The sequence below is a fragment of the Leuresthes tenuis genome, unplaced genomic scaffold (genome assembly GCF_036924035.1).
Source record: "Leuresthes tenuis unplaced genomic scaffold, fLeuTen1.0.hap1 SCAF_23, whole genome shotgun sequence".
NCBI lineage: Eukaryota > Metazoa > Chordata > Actinopteri > Atheriniformes > Atherinopsidae > Leuresthes > Leuresthes tenuis.
The window spans coordinates 5,189,958-5,205,558 of NW_027325377.1; the positions used below are offsets into that span (position 1 = coordinate 5,189,958).

The 15,601-nt window shown below is 38.9% G+C and overlaps 1 protein-coding gene across 2 annotated transcripts in view; it reads right to left on the reverse strand.

The window, feature by feature from the left end:
• The window catches only part of LOC140283036 (plexin-B2-like), a 203,997-nt gene that overhangs the window by 52,583 nt on the left and 135,813 nt on the right, over nt 1-15,601 (reverse strand). For both annotated transcript variants that reach the window (XM_072377661.1, XM_072377660.1), the window contains 8 exons: nt 12,599-13,116; nt 11,855-12,181; nt 11,524-11,662; nt 9,234-9,379; nt 8,942-9,121; nt 8,274-8,408; nt 6,293-6,393; nt 5,773-5,899 (listed from right to left, as the gene is read on the reverse strand). In XM_072377661.1, coding sequence (XP_072233762.1) covers nt 5,773-5,899; nt 6,293-6,393; nt 8,274-8,408; nt 8,942-9,121; nt 9,234-9,379; nt 11,524-11,662; nt 11,855-12,181; nt 12,599-13,114 — 1,671 coding nt within the window. In that variant the 5' untranslated portion in view covers nt 13,115-13,116. The remainder of the gene's footprint in view (nt 1-5,772; nt 5,900-6,292; nt 6,394-8,273; nt 8,409-8,941; nt 9,122-9,233; nt 9,380-11,523; nt 11,663-11,854; nt 12,182-12,598; nt 13,117-15,601) is intronic.

Genomic DNA, 15,601 nt, shown 5'->3' on the forward strand with positions numbered 1-15,601 from the left:
GTTTATTGGTTTTGTAACTGCAGGCGCACCCGGCCACAACACTGGCAGCATCCCTCAGATACACGTCTTGTGTGTCTAACTGCCTTCTTGTGCTGAAATCAGTATGTTTCCGGTAATCATGGGCTGTTATATTGTGCAGACGCACGTGATGCAAAACGCTGTCAGAGCTGTCATGGTTCTTATAAGAATGAAAAGGCATTAATATGTCAGTATAAATGACACATTTCGACCATCTTCTGCTGTGTTAGTTTATTCTAGTCATAGCACAAATGCAGTCAAAAAACCGTTGAAAACACATTCTACAAAACGAACAAACCACTAATTAACGACACAATTAACCAGCAGCACTTCTGCAGGAGCTTTCTTAGACTGTCAGAATCTGAATAAAGCTGCTCACTCTGAGGAATAGCGTTGTGTAGGTGGTTTTCATTTTGTGTTTTCCACCTGTTTCTGCACAAATCACGTCTTAGTTTTTTCTTTGGCTTGTTTTCTCTTTGAAACATGACTGTTCTAAAATGCTACTACATATACTTCTACACTTTAACTTCTGATACACATAAAGTGTTTTGGTGCCAAAATCTCTATTTTTGCTGTATAGACATATGGATGCGTACATTTTGTGTCCTTAAACTTTCCATGAAATAGCTGGCATAGAGCCATTTGCCTGCACAAATGAACTTATTTCCTGGAAAAACAGAAGCCAACAAGGCTTTCCCCTTTGATCCGATTGGTTACCTGCACTGGCCCGATCAGACAGTGACCATCATTCCATAACAGCTCTTATATGTTCTAAGTGCTGATGAGTCATCAAACTACAGCACCATTAAGAAAAACACCACTGAAACACCCCTTTTTCCTTCTTTTCTGGGTCAGTTGCTGACGTACAGGTGATCTTTTGTGCAGTACTGGTCATAAAAACTCACTGAATTCAATCTTGGTAATATTAACCCATTTAGACCCTATGACGCATGAATGGTTTAAAAAAGACATGACAAACTGTCAACTTAACACACAATCTTTTATGTCTGCTTCTGAAGCAGAAATATTGAATAAAACCATTGAGAGTGTGTGTGCTTTTGGTTGAACGAAACAAAGATGCTCCAAAGAAAGAACTGCATGCCAGAATCTGAGCACAACTGGCTGACCTTGATACATTCTGCTTTAGTTGGACTGTGTGCACACATGAAAGCAACTGTGAGTGTGTGTGGTGCAGCAATAATTACTATTCAACCGTGCTGTTCAAAGATGAGCTCCTCATTACTCTTTGTCGACCTCAACGGTTTTAATTTTGCTGCTGAAGTTTTAATATCAAACTTTTTGATCTTTGGTAACTCCTGAGCAAGAGTAGATCCTGAACAAAGTCACCTGTGACTCACTCTTCTCTTTAAGAATGTAAATTCACACAATGGAAACTTTTCTTTTAAAGGCAAAATCGAATCGAACTGCCTCATTAAAATGCAACAGACAAATCTATCAGGGTGCAAAAGACAGATGCCGGTGAGGTGTTCTGTTCAGAGAAAGCAGCTGAAGCACCATCTCAGAAAACTAACATGTAATTAAATTAAAATTGCTGAAGGGAAGGTAGAATTTCTGATTGTGTTTCTGACTTCTGAACACCACATGACGTATATAATGACATAAAATAAAGGGCAGAACCTTAGAGCAGACTTTCCCAGTCAGTTCTGTTGTCCCGCTACAATTTGCAAGCTCTTAAATAACTTGGGTCTGCCATGGTGCCAACTTTAACCCCCAACATTTTTGTCATTTTCACTACAACCCTAATCCTTCTCACTTATCTTAAAGTTTTTCTTTGCAGCCAGCTCACCTCCTCCCTTTGACTTGTTTATATATATAATTACTGTCACATTTCCTTGATGAGAACAAATGTTGAGAATGAACAGCCAAGGCAGCAATATTACTACAGCAAAACGTATTCAACAAGGCAAATCAAATGAATATAAACTCTTTTTGTAGGGCTGTGCAGCGCTGCAGAGCTCTCATATTTCTCATATACAAGTATTAGTTTTTAAAGACAAATGACCTAATTATCAATAATGAATAATAATGCAGCCCTTAATTTCAAACTCCAGGCTGGAAAGACTTGAATCTTTTCCTTTTCTTATGAAGAGATGTGACTTCTTCACTGATTTCTTGGCCACTAGGGCGCAGTGTAAGCAAGTTTTTTTAATTTTTTATTCACACAGCCAGAAATTGCAGAGCAACCTCATCTTCATTTCAAGTGTACGCGTAAATGACACTATTATCTCCGTCTTTGGTCTCCTCCAGCCTCCGAGGACTAAATAATCCATTTTCTGCAACTAGTAGTGAAGAAAGTGAACCAAAGCAGTAACAAGCAGTTGTGGTAGAAGCAAACTAAAACCCAAATTGAGGATTCACAGAACAGTTAGAAAGAGCAGCTACACACAACACCGTTAACGAAAACTATTAAATCTAATAATGTGAAGCTGCTTAATGCAGCTGGATTTTCATTCAAACTAGTACTTCAAACCATCAGCAAAAGACAGGTGATGCTTATTTAATTAACAAGCCTTTACAATGAAATTACTGAAACTATGTAAGCAAAAACTGAATATTATAACATATCATATGCTAGATGCTTTATGTAAAAGATGACCTTTCGTGTGTGTGAGTGTGTCAATTGTGTTTGAGGGAAGTTTTAGCAGAACTGATGGGGATAAAAAACAATACTAAAAGACAAGCACCTTTTAAAATGCCGCCATTTAAGGTTTGACTTGAAAGCATGTGATTTTAATGACTACAATGCAGCTCCTGAAGTAAACACAAAACTGCATTAAATGATTTTTGTCTTTACAGTTGCCCTTTAAACTATTTGCATAGTGTTTCCTATAACCTGACTTGATTGCATTATCACACATCCACGCTTTTGTTTTGTTCGCTGAGCACGTCTGATGAGGACGACTGTGAGATCTACCTCCACAAATGCTGCAATCAACATACAGAATATATTCTGTCCTCAGACCAACCCCGGCAGCTTTGATTTGTTTACGTTTCATTCAAACTTTTGACTGCTAAAACTATTTTGAAGCAATAATTTTACTCAAACTATGTACCAAGAAAGAATAATCCATCCTACTTTGCGAGTAGCTGACAGGATAAAATCTGAGCGCAGTGAAAGAGCAGTAAAGTACGTTGAGGGGCATGATGGGAGGGGCTGTCCGGTGTTGATGCTGAAGGACTGTGTCTCTTTTTGGCACATCAGCTCTTTGATCAATTCCTCATTAATTCACACAGCTGAGGCGTCAGGTTCAGGCAGACTGATGAAGCACATCATCCTCCACTGGAGCTCAAACTGCATAAAAGGGCAGCCACAGCCATTTGATAATGAAGTTTATTGTGGAAGAAACTAGATGCCACTCTTCTGGATAGCAGAAACATTTATGCCTAATCTGGGATACTTTTGGCACTGACTCAGTTACAGTTCTGGGAAATTTTATGTGAACCAGACATGATCCAAAGGTCATGAGCTGTGCCTAACATGGGTTATAGCATGTACTGTATGGGCCAAACGTGACACACGTGTCATATACTGGTGTTGATATAGGTTACAAGTGATGTGAGCGCCAGAAGTGGCCAAAAAACCCAAATGAAATGCAGCTCTGGTCCATGTTTGGTGGATATGTGGTGGAGTTCTGGCAGCCACACTCATCCTAAGTCAAGGACGTCATTCAGGGCCAAATGTGGGCCAACGATGTGTGCCATGATTGGACCAAACATTATTTGCTCTGTGATAGTTTGGTATTCTCCATCTCCAAGAAACTGAAAGACATCATTTCTTTTTGAGCAAAGAAAGCTTTTACATCTGTGTTTTAATCATGAAAGCGTTTAGCTTCATCCCATATTTTGAAATCTACCTCAAGTAAAAACTAATTATTTAATTCTATAACATCTCAACATGTTGAAATGATAGCCTATTGTTTATAAGATGAGAGTGGAGAGTACAGATGTGTTTGATCTTTCTCTGAAATTTTCATCTAACTTCATCTCTAAAATGTAAAACACGTGAGCAAATGTGTGAAGAATAGATTGTCTCGTCACATGAGCTCTTAACATTATACTTCATGGCTAGCGAAGCAAAAAATTAACATGATTACTACCTGATTACTAGCTAAATACAAAAGGTCATGGGGTGACAAGTCAAGGTGAATAAAATACTGTGAAACACTGTGGTGTCGTTAGTTTTGAGCTTAGTAATGAACTGGCAGCTGCACAAGCTAATGTTAGCAAACCCTGCTAATTATACTTTCTAGCATTCAACAAGAGATGGCAGCTGCCAGTGTTCTTTGTACTTTTAAAATCAATAAGCACTGACAAAACAGCAAACTTTAACTACTTCTCTTTTCACTGAACATCACCTGGGAGGATAACGGTTTCTAAAAAGGTTTCTAAAGGATTGCTGTTTATACGAGTCACAAGCTCTCAGGAAAATTCCCATTTGCGAGCTGTAAAAATCATATTTGTATTTCAACAAAAAGTGCTAGTTATGTTGGCTGTGATATGATGGGAGCACAGCAGTCTTCATTTGACATGATCACAGCGTTAGCAGGAAGGCAGGAAAAAGGACAGTTTAGGTGTTGGCACATGTATGTAATCACATGCTGAAAAGTTTTAATTTCACAGTAATTATGTAGTTGACATGAATGATTAAGCTTCAGGCTACGGTGTTAACCACGGGGTTGGGTAATTACTTCAAATTGTCACAAATTACAAACTTCATTCGGGCAACTTTTGTTATTAGCAAAGTAACATGCAGTAATATAATCGGAAAAATCTGGATTACTGTAAAATCAAATGTTTGTAAAATAAAACAAAAAAAGAGCTGCTTCAGAACAAATTATTTCATCTCTCAACACAGTTTCAGTGCTAAGAAAACGCATTTAGCATTTTAAACATTAAGCTACAGGTCAAATAAAGGTTTTTTATATTCTATTTTACTGCTGTTTTCTTTACCTCCAAAATTGAAGTCTGACTTTGCGGTTGAAGACAACTTAGTTTCTGGCTCCTGTGGAAGTCTGTGTCCATTCCTAAACTGGACACAGATGTTCTTGTCGTGTTCTTTGAAGTCTAAATGAGGTCAATATTGCTCGGAAGTCTATTCTTTCCCACCACAAAGTCATATTTTAAATACACATTCATAAGTTGGTCATGTAATGACAGTGTAACTAGAACATCAAATTTCAATGTCAGCGGGCTGATAATCCCCATTTCATGCACATAATTACGGTCTGTGTGCACCTGTCTGAAAAGAACATCACAGTAGATGGTGGTGATGTGGAAATGTTTGTAACAATCTCATCCTAAATCAAGCTGCACTGTTGCTAGTGTTGTTGAGACCTTTACATGATTCACTGCAATAAAGCTTTCTAAGCAGTTTCGGGGTGTGATCCATTTCCATGGGAGCATATTTTCACTTCAGAGCTGAATCAGCCTGCTTTTAAAGGAACAGTCAGGACAAAGAACGGAGCAAAATACACCTGGCTTGTGTCCAGAAATTACAATGTTGTTGCACAGCAACAGTTTTAAATTCCCCTTTTAAACAGCACACCTGGAGGTCCCCCTACCAGAGGTAAGGTGTTTGAAAAGCTGCTGAGAGCCGTGGCACAGATTCCTGAAACTCTGTCACAGCTTCAGGTTTGACTAGTTTAAATCGAGCAAGAACTTTGCTTCTCTCAAGGGCATCCAAGCCCTCAGAGGGAGAGACTCCTGCTCATTCACATCAGGACTCCCGCTCACCTGCTGCGTCTTCTTACAGCTGAGGTTCGGCGGGTTGAAGGCGTTGATCTGAACACACTGCTGATTGGGTGACCACAGCCAGGTGTTTTTCTCCGCCGACCTGCTACACTCGTGCTTTCTGGTGCACCTGTGAGTCAAGCAAATGTTGGAAATGGGAAACTGAATTTTCTTTAAAAACTGGTAATGATGTGGTGACAGTGTTAGTTTTGCATTTAAAATGGTCCCAGAGGAGACTATGGAGACAACCAAAGTGCTGCTGGTAGTGAAGATGCACACATAACTGAATTTCCATTTAGCATTTCACCAGTTTCTTTGCTAAACAAGACCAAACATGACCACAAACTTTCTTGACTAATTAAGGTGGGGAACTAGCTGCTAAGACAGGTCCAGGTAGTTCAAACTTGCATTATCTCAGGAGTGGGATGTTTTCCTCCCTCTGGTATTTGTGCCCTAGACTGTGCATAATTGATTTAAAAAAAGCTGTTATATAGCTTTCCAACTGTCAGTGCGAGTGACTCACTTTCCCTCCAGCACACACCAGCCACAGTATGGATCCTTCATAGTCACGCAGGAGTGGCAGTCTGTCTTCAGATGGCAGGCTTGGACAGGAACCTTGGTGATCTGGATTCACACGACAGGGCCTCATTAGAAAATGTCTCTTATTTTTCACAATTCTTTGATTAGGTAACAATCGAAAAAAAAATAATAATAAAAATACATCTAATAGTCATACCGAGCTCAAAGCAAAGCGGGGGTCATTTTAGAGCACTTAAATTGTATCCAGCATGATATCCTCTTCCAGCATTTCAGAAACTTAAAGGCATACTTGAAAAGTATTACGGAGCTATGTCAGAAGTAAGACCCATAAAAAGACTCATCAAATGTGCCACGCAAACCAAGAGCAGCTCACAGCTCTGATTGCTCCACATATTTCTGAGACTGTCCCCAAAATGGCATCAAAACCCAGTAACATATAGATGTGGCTGTGATGCCCCAGCACAGAAGCCCACAGAAGTATGTTCAAAGCTTTAGTGTCATTTCCTCTGGATTTTTGTAACCTGTTGCACGCTACATAAGTGGCATTTTAATAAAAAAGGAAGAACTGCAGGATGTGTGAGAAGAGATCTGTCTCTGTTATCCATAAAACTGAAGAAGATGCAATTATTGTGAATCTTACAAAAAGATCCAAGTAAAATCCAACACAGGGTTTAGAATCTCGGTCTTCAAAAACTTCTCAGCAGCAACATCAACACCTACTGTGAAGAAGTATATGTTGTCTGATCTGAGATCAGATGCTGGCATCTCATAATTACACTTAAATGTGAATGTGAAAATGAATAAAATTTGATCTGATTTTCTTTTCCTTTAATGTTCTAATTTATCTTCACATTTCTTCTTTTTTAGATTTGCTCCTAAATTCCAACTTCAGATTTTCTTCCTTACATTTCCTCATCAAGTTCTTACTCTTACAGATAAGCTATTTTAAGTATTACTCCTATTATTCCCTATTGTGGGAATTTATTTGCATTTTATTGTAATTTTATTGCCTATTTACCGCATTTGACTTACATAAAACTCTGCACAGTATAAGTTCTGTTTAAATTTGAAGCTTTACGCTTTTATTTTCTGATGAGCAACTTGTCATGATTCTATCAAATTATCTCAGACCCATCTTCATTTATCTACATCTGTGTAACGTGTTTTGGTTTGTATGGTTTTAACCTTGCAGCTGTCAGCTTGCACATGCTGCCTCATTACTGAATCGTCTCTAACACGTTACACTAACATACGTGATACATTCAACTGGTAAATTAACAGATCTGTCAACTGGTCTCACTTGGATCTTTTAACACGGTGAAACACAAAAAACAATCACTCATGGAGATCCAACATTATCTTGGAATGAGATAGCTTTATATTGATGGCATTTTGGTGGAGAACTTCTTACAACCAGTTGGGAAATAATTTTCCCCTGACAAGCTCTGTCTAATAAATTTAAATGAGCAGATGGAACAAGTGGAGCATCGTCACTCGACTTGATCAAAGCAAATTGCCCTCTTGAAGTGCTTTGTAATTAATTCATTTCTAAATCAATAACATCTATTTCAACTAGGTGTGGCTGCAGTGACGGATGGCAACCAAAAGATGAAAGGACAAAGGAAAGAAAGACAGATGACGAAAAAAGGCAAAGTGGAAAACAAGTAAGGCTGATAGAGAAAGTGTGAATAAATCACGGGCTGACTTCTGTGTGGTAATGTAGATGGATGTATTGGTGTTAATCGACTGAATGAATAAATGATCAAATAAGACAGAGAGAATAAATGAAAGGCTCATTAAGTCTGCTGCCTGATGGATGAAATGGAAAAGCAGAAGTAAGCACACGACAGCATCCCTGACCTTCTACTGTAAGTGGCGATACAGAGGTGTTAGATGGATGAAGGACTAAGAAATTGATTTTGTAAAAAGAGTAATCAATAAGCAAGCATCTGAGCGAGTCTGACCTTTTTCTCTGTGGTGATGTACAGGTGTTGGAGGCTGGAATCGAACAGCAGGTTCTTGTTGACCTTGTCTCCCGTACCTTCGCCCGGCGCTCGCCAGTACACCTCAGGATGAGCCGACAAATGTACCTTCAGCAGCTACAGACACACAGAATCTCCATTAACACCAACTAAATCTACACCCTGTCTTCCTATTTATTCAACAAATGCGGCTTCTTCACTCTGAAAGAAGCTCCAAGTGTGTGTCACAGAGTCATCTGAAAAATTTTATATTTTTCTGGTTATTTAGTTTAATGAAGCTACGCATTTTGGCCCATAGCAGGTGCTTTTTAAAATATATTTCTAAAGTCAGAAGAGTCTTTTTAGAGATAAATAAAAAACAAATTGTACAATTTTCTAATTGATCTTTTCGGTAAATTATCTCCCTGGTGTCCTCCATTAATTAAGTTTTTAGCTCTTTGACTAATAGGTTGATCAGGATGAAGTTTGTATTCAAGTTTTTTTCGAGGAAAAAAAAAATTTTTTATATACAAATATTGAATAGTTCATCATGTAAAAATTTTCTATCGCTTTCCTGAGGGAGTTTCCTTTTACTATAGTGTCACAGTCGGAGGCATTATAGTCAAAATTTTATATTTCTCAAAGTTTAGCTAACCTAAACTTTAGCTTACCTCTCCTGTAGCGGTGCCCAAGAACGCCACAGCATGCGCCATCTCCACTGCAACGGCCACAGAAGTCATGTGACCCTTACGGACCAATGAGGGCTCAGCTGTTAAGGCAAACTCTGCCTTGCTGGCCAGTGGTGAGGGAAGGAACTCGGCTCCACAGCTGTATTTAAGCGCCATGTTATTCTAACAGAGCACATTAAAATGAAAAAGTCCATGTCAGAATAATTGACTCAATAGTTTTCGCTCTATTTTTTCAACTTTACTTAATCTTTGATACAGACAGACTTTTTTTCACCTGATTGTTACTGCTGCACAGCTCCTCAGACTTGGAAGAATAAGGCGAATAGACAGCAGGCTTATCGTTGATGATGCCGTTGCGGCTGTAACAGGCTTCAATTATCTCCTTAAGCTGATCATTTATGAACTGCAAAGGGTACATACCTACAAACAGGAGCAAAAACAAGGTTTGGACCCATTTCATACTGTTTCATACAAAAAGAAACGATATTCATAATTTCTAGCACCAAAGTCTTTTTCCAGGAATGGATTGAAAAGTTCAGAAGAGGTTTTCCAATAAAAACACTTATTTTTATATCTACAGCAGCAGCTAATAAGCAAATTCCTGTCGAATAGAGCATAGGTGAGTTAGTGAAAACGCAGTAATCACATAAATTTCAAAAGGAATAAAAAAATAAATAAATAAAAAATACTGATGCTGGATTTCTTCACTGGAGATAAAAGTTTGGTAGTAAAGGCCTGAAATCTGATGCAGAACCTAAAACTCTTCAGGACTGATGAGTAAAAAACCTGAGTTGTTTAGTTGTGGAAGCAGTTTATGTGGTAGCTAAAACTTTTCTCAGCTGATTCCACGATGTTAGCTTTAAATAGGTTGGGATGTGTGAAATACCAAAGGGGAACAACAATCAGTTAATGAGGATATACTTGTTTGGCCTATTGGGCAGAACCCATATGTGATAAGGGCAGCAGTGTTAACATGTTTTCTACCATGTTTGTTCTGAAAACGGAGCAAATCATGTAATCTCATTTACATGTGTAAGAATAGCTAGCATCAGCAATGAGATTAAAATGAGCGTATGATTGCTTTATTGTTAGTTGTTGCTATAGTTACAGTTATATAGTTGTTGCTATTTTTCTAGATGATTTTTCAGATCATATGAAAGGTAACAGAGCCAGTGAAGAAGTTTATTTTCCCCTTTTCATTGTCACCTGAGAGAAAGCAGCAAAATAACAGTAGAGACTACCACTAAACTATATTAAAGCTAGCAGCGAGGACATAGCTAATATGGTGTTGCTAAAGGCTAAAGCTAGATAAACTTTGCTCATGAGTGCCAGCCCTCAAAAGTTAACATAAGTTTTTCATTCTTAACCTTGTGAATGGTGGCTGCACAACTCACGATTTTTGTAAACTGTTGCCAACTGTAATAGTGGTGCATTTAAAATAAAGAAGGAGCTAAGTGTGTGAGCTGGTCTGTCTCTAAAGGCAACTCCACAATCCATCTAAACCCAAGAAGGTACAATTGCTGCAAATAATGTGCAAAAGTATAAGTGTGATCATGTTTATGTATGAACGACATACTTCCTGTACGACCTCTTATCGTACTAATCATACAGTGTAACAGTGTCAATTTCAGAATCTTAGAAGCAGTACCTACTGTTTAAATTAAGACTGCAGCAAGTCTAACAAGCCTCAAATGCTGGTATAAATGGTTATGGCGCTGTGTTGATGATGATTTGAATATATGATTTGGAGCCTTTCATTGCTGCACAGCAGTTCCAAACTGGAAAAGGGCAGCTTTGGTGTTTACTGCTTGTTTAATTCATGATACATCTTAAAGCATTTATACAGTAGATTTAAAAAAACAAGTTTAAAAGGTTAGAAACATGATTTTCTCCAGAGGCGGTCTGAAATAGTCTGTGAAAATCAATCATGTAGATTTGTGGTGCCTATATAAACATTTTGGATTTAAAAAGATTATCATAAGAATGAATCATGCATTGCCTTCGACGTTTACCTTGTTAACCAGATGCAAATGTGTGCCTGTAACATTCAAAGCTGAAGTGATGTAACATTTTGCATTTAATATATGTGACAGTTGGTATTTTTTAAGATATAGATGAAAATTGTAGCTAAAACAAAAGTGTATAATAAAATCAGAGGGTTTTGGCTCTCAGAAGGTTTTATTCATGTTCCTATCTTTTTCAGTGGCGGTGAAAGAAAGGTTTAGTGATCAGTGACAATTCTGTCATTTTTTTAGATTGCTTTCAAACTCTGCAAGGTTTTAGAATGCTTATTTGAAGCAGGTTTTAGGTTCTAACAGGTTAAGTTGATCCAGTTGTAGCACCAATGCCTACATTGTGGGTAAAATGGCACATGAAGTCAACTGTTGCCAGCTTTGATTTTAGCTCCCTCTGCTGATAAATATCACAAAAATGTCCAGACCAAGCTATATCTTGCAAAAAAGCTGCAGATACATTTTCCTTAGCTCATATTCTATAAAATCTCACTGAAATCTTTTGATAAGTAGTGATATTCTGTCAAGTAACGGGCAAAAGGTGACACATACACATGGCTGAAGTAGATGAGTCCTCATCAGACATGAAGGTGATGAACAGCACCTTGTCGGTGGCTAAAACTCTTCCATGCTGGTCTGACTTTGTCATAGTCTGAGCCAAAACTTCCCCTGGTGTTCCTACGTAGGCAGCCTGGGAGATGAAGAAGAGACAAAAATGCCGTACGTTTACAGTCAAACATTTTGCTAAACTGAAGTCCACTGACTGCAAAAATCCCCTTACAATGTGGTTAAAGTAGGATTTTAATGGTCAGAATTGAGATATTCTCAAGAAGGATCTAATTCCAACTCATCCAGACATAAAACCCCTCCTGAGGGCTCTTACCTGAACTTTGTTATACTTGTTGTTGGCACTACAGTTGAGCTGCAGCTCAGTGTACGAGTAATAGCTCTGATCGTCCTCGCACATCCTGGAGATGAAGGTGAAGTTCTTCGTGTCCTGCATCCCAAGTGTCCGAGAGAACAAGAAGTACACAAAGGTTTCATGTTTGAAGGCGAAGCGGAAATCATGCAGGTAGCGCAGGACGAAGGGGTTTGCCTGGACCGCCGAGGCCTCTATAATGCTGTCGAAAACCACCCAGTCACCATAGTCTTGGAGGATGCGGGTGGATATCAGCTTGGTGCTGTCGTGACTGCCGTACCCTTTACCAACCTATGAAAGGATGGGATAAAGTAATGCAAAGCAATGAAAAAAACAACAGAGTAGTACATTCCAATCCAGTATCTCCAGTGGTATGAAAACCAAAAGTTAAAATGTCGTTATCTCTCTGCCTAAAACTTAAAATAGTCACACCCTGCCTCCGTGAACACATAAGAACTTCTGTCTATTAAACATATCTCTGATATTTAAAATTCATTAAGTCAGATTCCAGCTGCAAGTGAGTCACACTCAGAAAGCAGTGAAAGTTGCTCACTCAGACCATCCCACAGATGCTCATTTAGATTGAGATCTTGAGTATTTGGAGGCCAAATCAATATCTCAAACTTGTTATTTTCCATATCACCAGATTTTTACCTCAAGAAGTAATACAAAGCTGTCTGAAATGTGAACGTGTGTTTTCCTCCTCACCAGGAATACTGGGAATTTGTCTCCATCCTTGGTGAAGTAGGACATGACTCCCACCACAGAGACGCCCTCCTCTGCGCTCGCCACATACGACTTCTCCCCTTTGGTGTCGCTGAAGTACAGCAGGTTCTCCACGTTGCTCAGGTTCCTCAGCGAGCAGATGCCTCTGAAGACGCTGCCGCAGACCACCAGAATGTCCTTGGCGCCGTGAACCAGCAGTAGCTTGTTGTGGTTGTCTGTGTCCACAGCCTCCTCGCAGGTTTCTGTGACGGGCGGCGTGCACTGTCGGTTGTCCCGCCTGGGGCCCGTTTCAGTGTGGGACTCGACCTCGAGGTCAGGGTTCAGCTGGTAGAGGGCATTGACGGCGCCGACATACAGTCGACCTGTGCGAGGATCGGCCACCACATTATTGATCAGAGACTTGGAGCAAAACACAGTGCTCTTGCCCTGACAGGGGCTGAAGTAAACGGTTGCCATGGCAAACAGGGCAAACTGCCACGCCCACCACCGCTCCATCATGTCTGGAAGCAAAACAGAGGAAATACAAGTTATTTTTTAAAATTCAGTGGTTTCAGTGACATCAAGCTGCGAAGAAACTGATGGAAAACTGCAAAAGAATGCAAAGCGAGTAAGTGTCCGCTTTGGGCTACCGTACATGGCAGTGCAACATGATGGGCTCTATGAACGGGTTCTTTCACTATCTGTGAACAAAAACGCTTCATTCCAAAGTCATAAAAATAGATTAAAAGTGGGTATTAATTAAGATTTGTCACCAAAGTTGCTCTCCGGTGAACAAACTATTTTAAACTGTTTTTCAGCATTTTTTCTGATAAAGTTTCTTATTTCCTAGTAGAAAGAAATAAGACATTTTCAACATACAGAAAATGCTCAACCTGTCATGATTCAATGGATACAATTTTTATTTGATGTATCACTATCATCAGGCCACACATGTATCAAAGACTCAGCGACTGAAGGTGAGGAAATTCTGCTCCGGTTTTTAAAAGAGGAAATCATGTTTGTGATGGAGTTGAAGAGCTTTCTGATGTCGTCACAAATGTGTCTCATGTAGACAACGACCCCATCAAATCCGACCGCACCCACTGTAATCACACACTGTAACCAGATTTAGCAGTCAGCAGAAGTCCTGAATCCCCACGTTAATGCGCTGTAGACGTGCAGACTTTAAAGAGAAGCGGATACAAAATAAGCCCATCTGCATACATCACAGGACGGTTGGGTCAGACGAGTTGTTCCCCTCAACATAAATCATTTTGAATAATAAAATATGAGTTAAAAGTATTTGTGCAAAACAAGGCTTCCTGAAGCTTTGAAAAATGAGGAAAATCAGACTTCTTCGCTTTATGCTGAACTGGCTTCATTACAGATGAGCTGCGTCTGCCACACATGGTTTGTTACAGAAGTCAGATCTGTATTAACGGAGCAGGATCCTTGGCTAAATTAAAAGGCTTCATATGACCGACCGATATGTATTTGTATCAACAATAATTGCGATATCAGAGTGAAATATCGACATTGCATTGATAATGTCATGAGCAGGTTGTGCTTGAAGCACTGAATCTTTCTGGTTGCAACTTGTTTAAATATCCATATTTTTAAACTTTATGCTTCTGTTATAACTTTTGGTTTAATTACTTTTAAAATCTCTCCACTTTTGGGTCTTGTTTCTATTCATATTTTAATCTCCTAATTCCTTTTGTGTATCTCTGCCAGTGTTTTATACGTTTGTTCCCTGATTTTTAAAGCACTTTGTTTGTAAAATTCAATTGAACTGATAAAATATGATATTAATGAAAGAAATGTTTTTTAAATAGTTTTTAATATTCTCACCTAATATTTTGAGTGTAATGCCACAAAAAAACTAAACTTTTTTCTATTAAACTAAAAGTTTTTCTACTAAACTAAAAGTTTTTCTACTAAACTAAAACCTTCATCACATTCATCCTATTGATTCCATTTTTCTGACATTACAGTAGACAGACTAACCAATAAATCGAAATTATTTATAAATTCCTCTTTTAATTTTAATTGTTCTTTGAAAACTTTCTCCATCAAACAATCTGAAAAATAAACCTACAAAGCCTAAATTTAGCTGCAAAGTATTTTGCGTCCTCTAAACTCGAGGATAAAGACTGAACGCTGAGAGCAAAGACAAACTAGAAGCAATAATGAGGAGATTCTCATTAAACCCAGAACATCCTTTACTGGAGGGGGAGGAGGGGGAGGAGGGGGAGGGGAAGGGGAAGGGGAAGGTGGAGGTAACAAACTCAGAGTGAGAGTTGCTGAGCTATATTAGATTAGAAAAGACAAAAGAAGTGTGTGTTTGTGTGTGAAAAGGAAAGACTGAGTGTAGCAATTAGTTGTCTGACATACTGAGTTTCTGCTTCCATTAGTCTGGATGGGAGTGTTTAATTATAGCCATGGCCTGTGGCTGTAAAACAAGGCTCTAGTGTTCAGTAACATCACGCTCGCTGTAAAAACATCTTTCTGCACAAACAATGTTTCGCTCTATTTTAGTGCTGTGTCCAAAAACTCTCCAGTGATTCCCTTTCTCTCATTTCTGTCCTCTAAATGCTGAAGAGTACATCATAGAAACTGCCTTTCATTATCTCTGCCTCCTGGCCAATAAATCACGGCGCTTAAAGTCACATCATGTTCATTTATTATCGCTTTCGTGGTCAGGCATTTTACTGGCAAATCACCGGTTTTTCTTACAGCGGGTATCAGATCATTCTGATGGCTGGTCAATTGACTGGCACATCCCCTGTGTTTCTGCTCTCTGCACATTTAATCCACTTCAGTTCACCTCATTGTCAAGGGATTTATTAGTGTGACAAGACTTATCTCTGCACCCACCTGCTACGAAATGACCTATCCACACATATCAAGAGTCAAGTAGCTTAATGCCTGCAGACTATAAAAGCAGAAACTCAGAAAGAACATTTTGAGTCAGGAAAAATCTTTAAATCAGATCAACTTAACAGA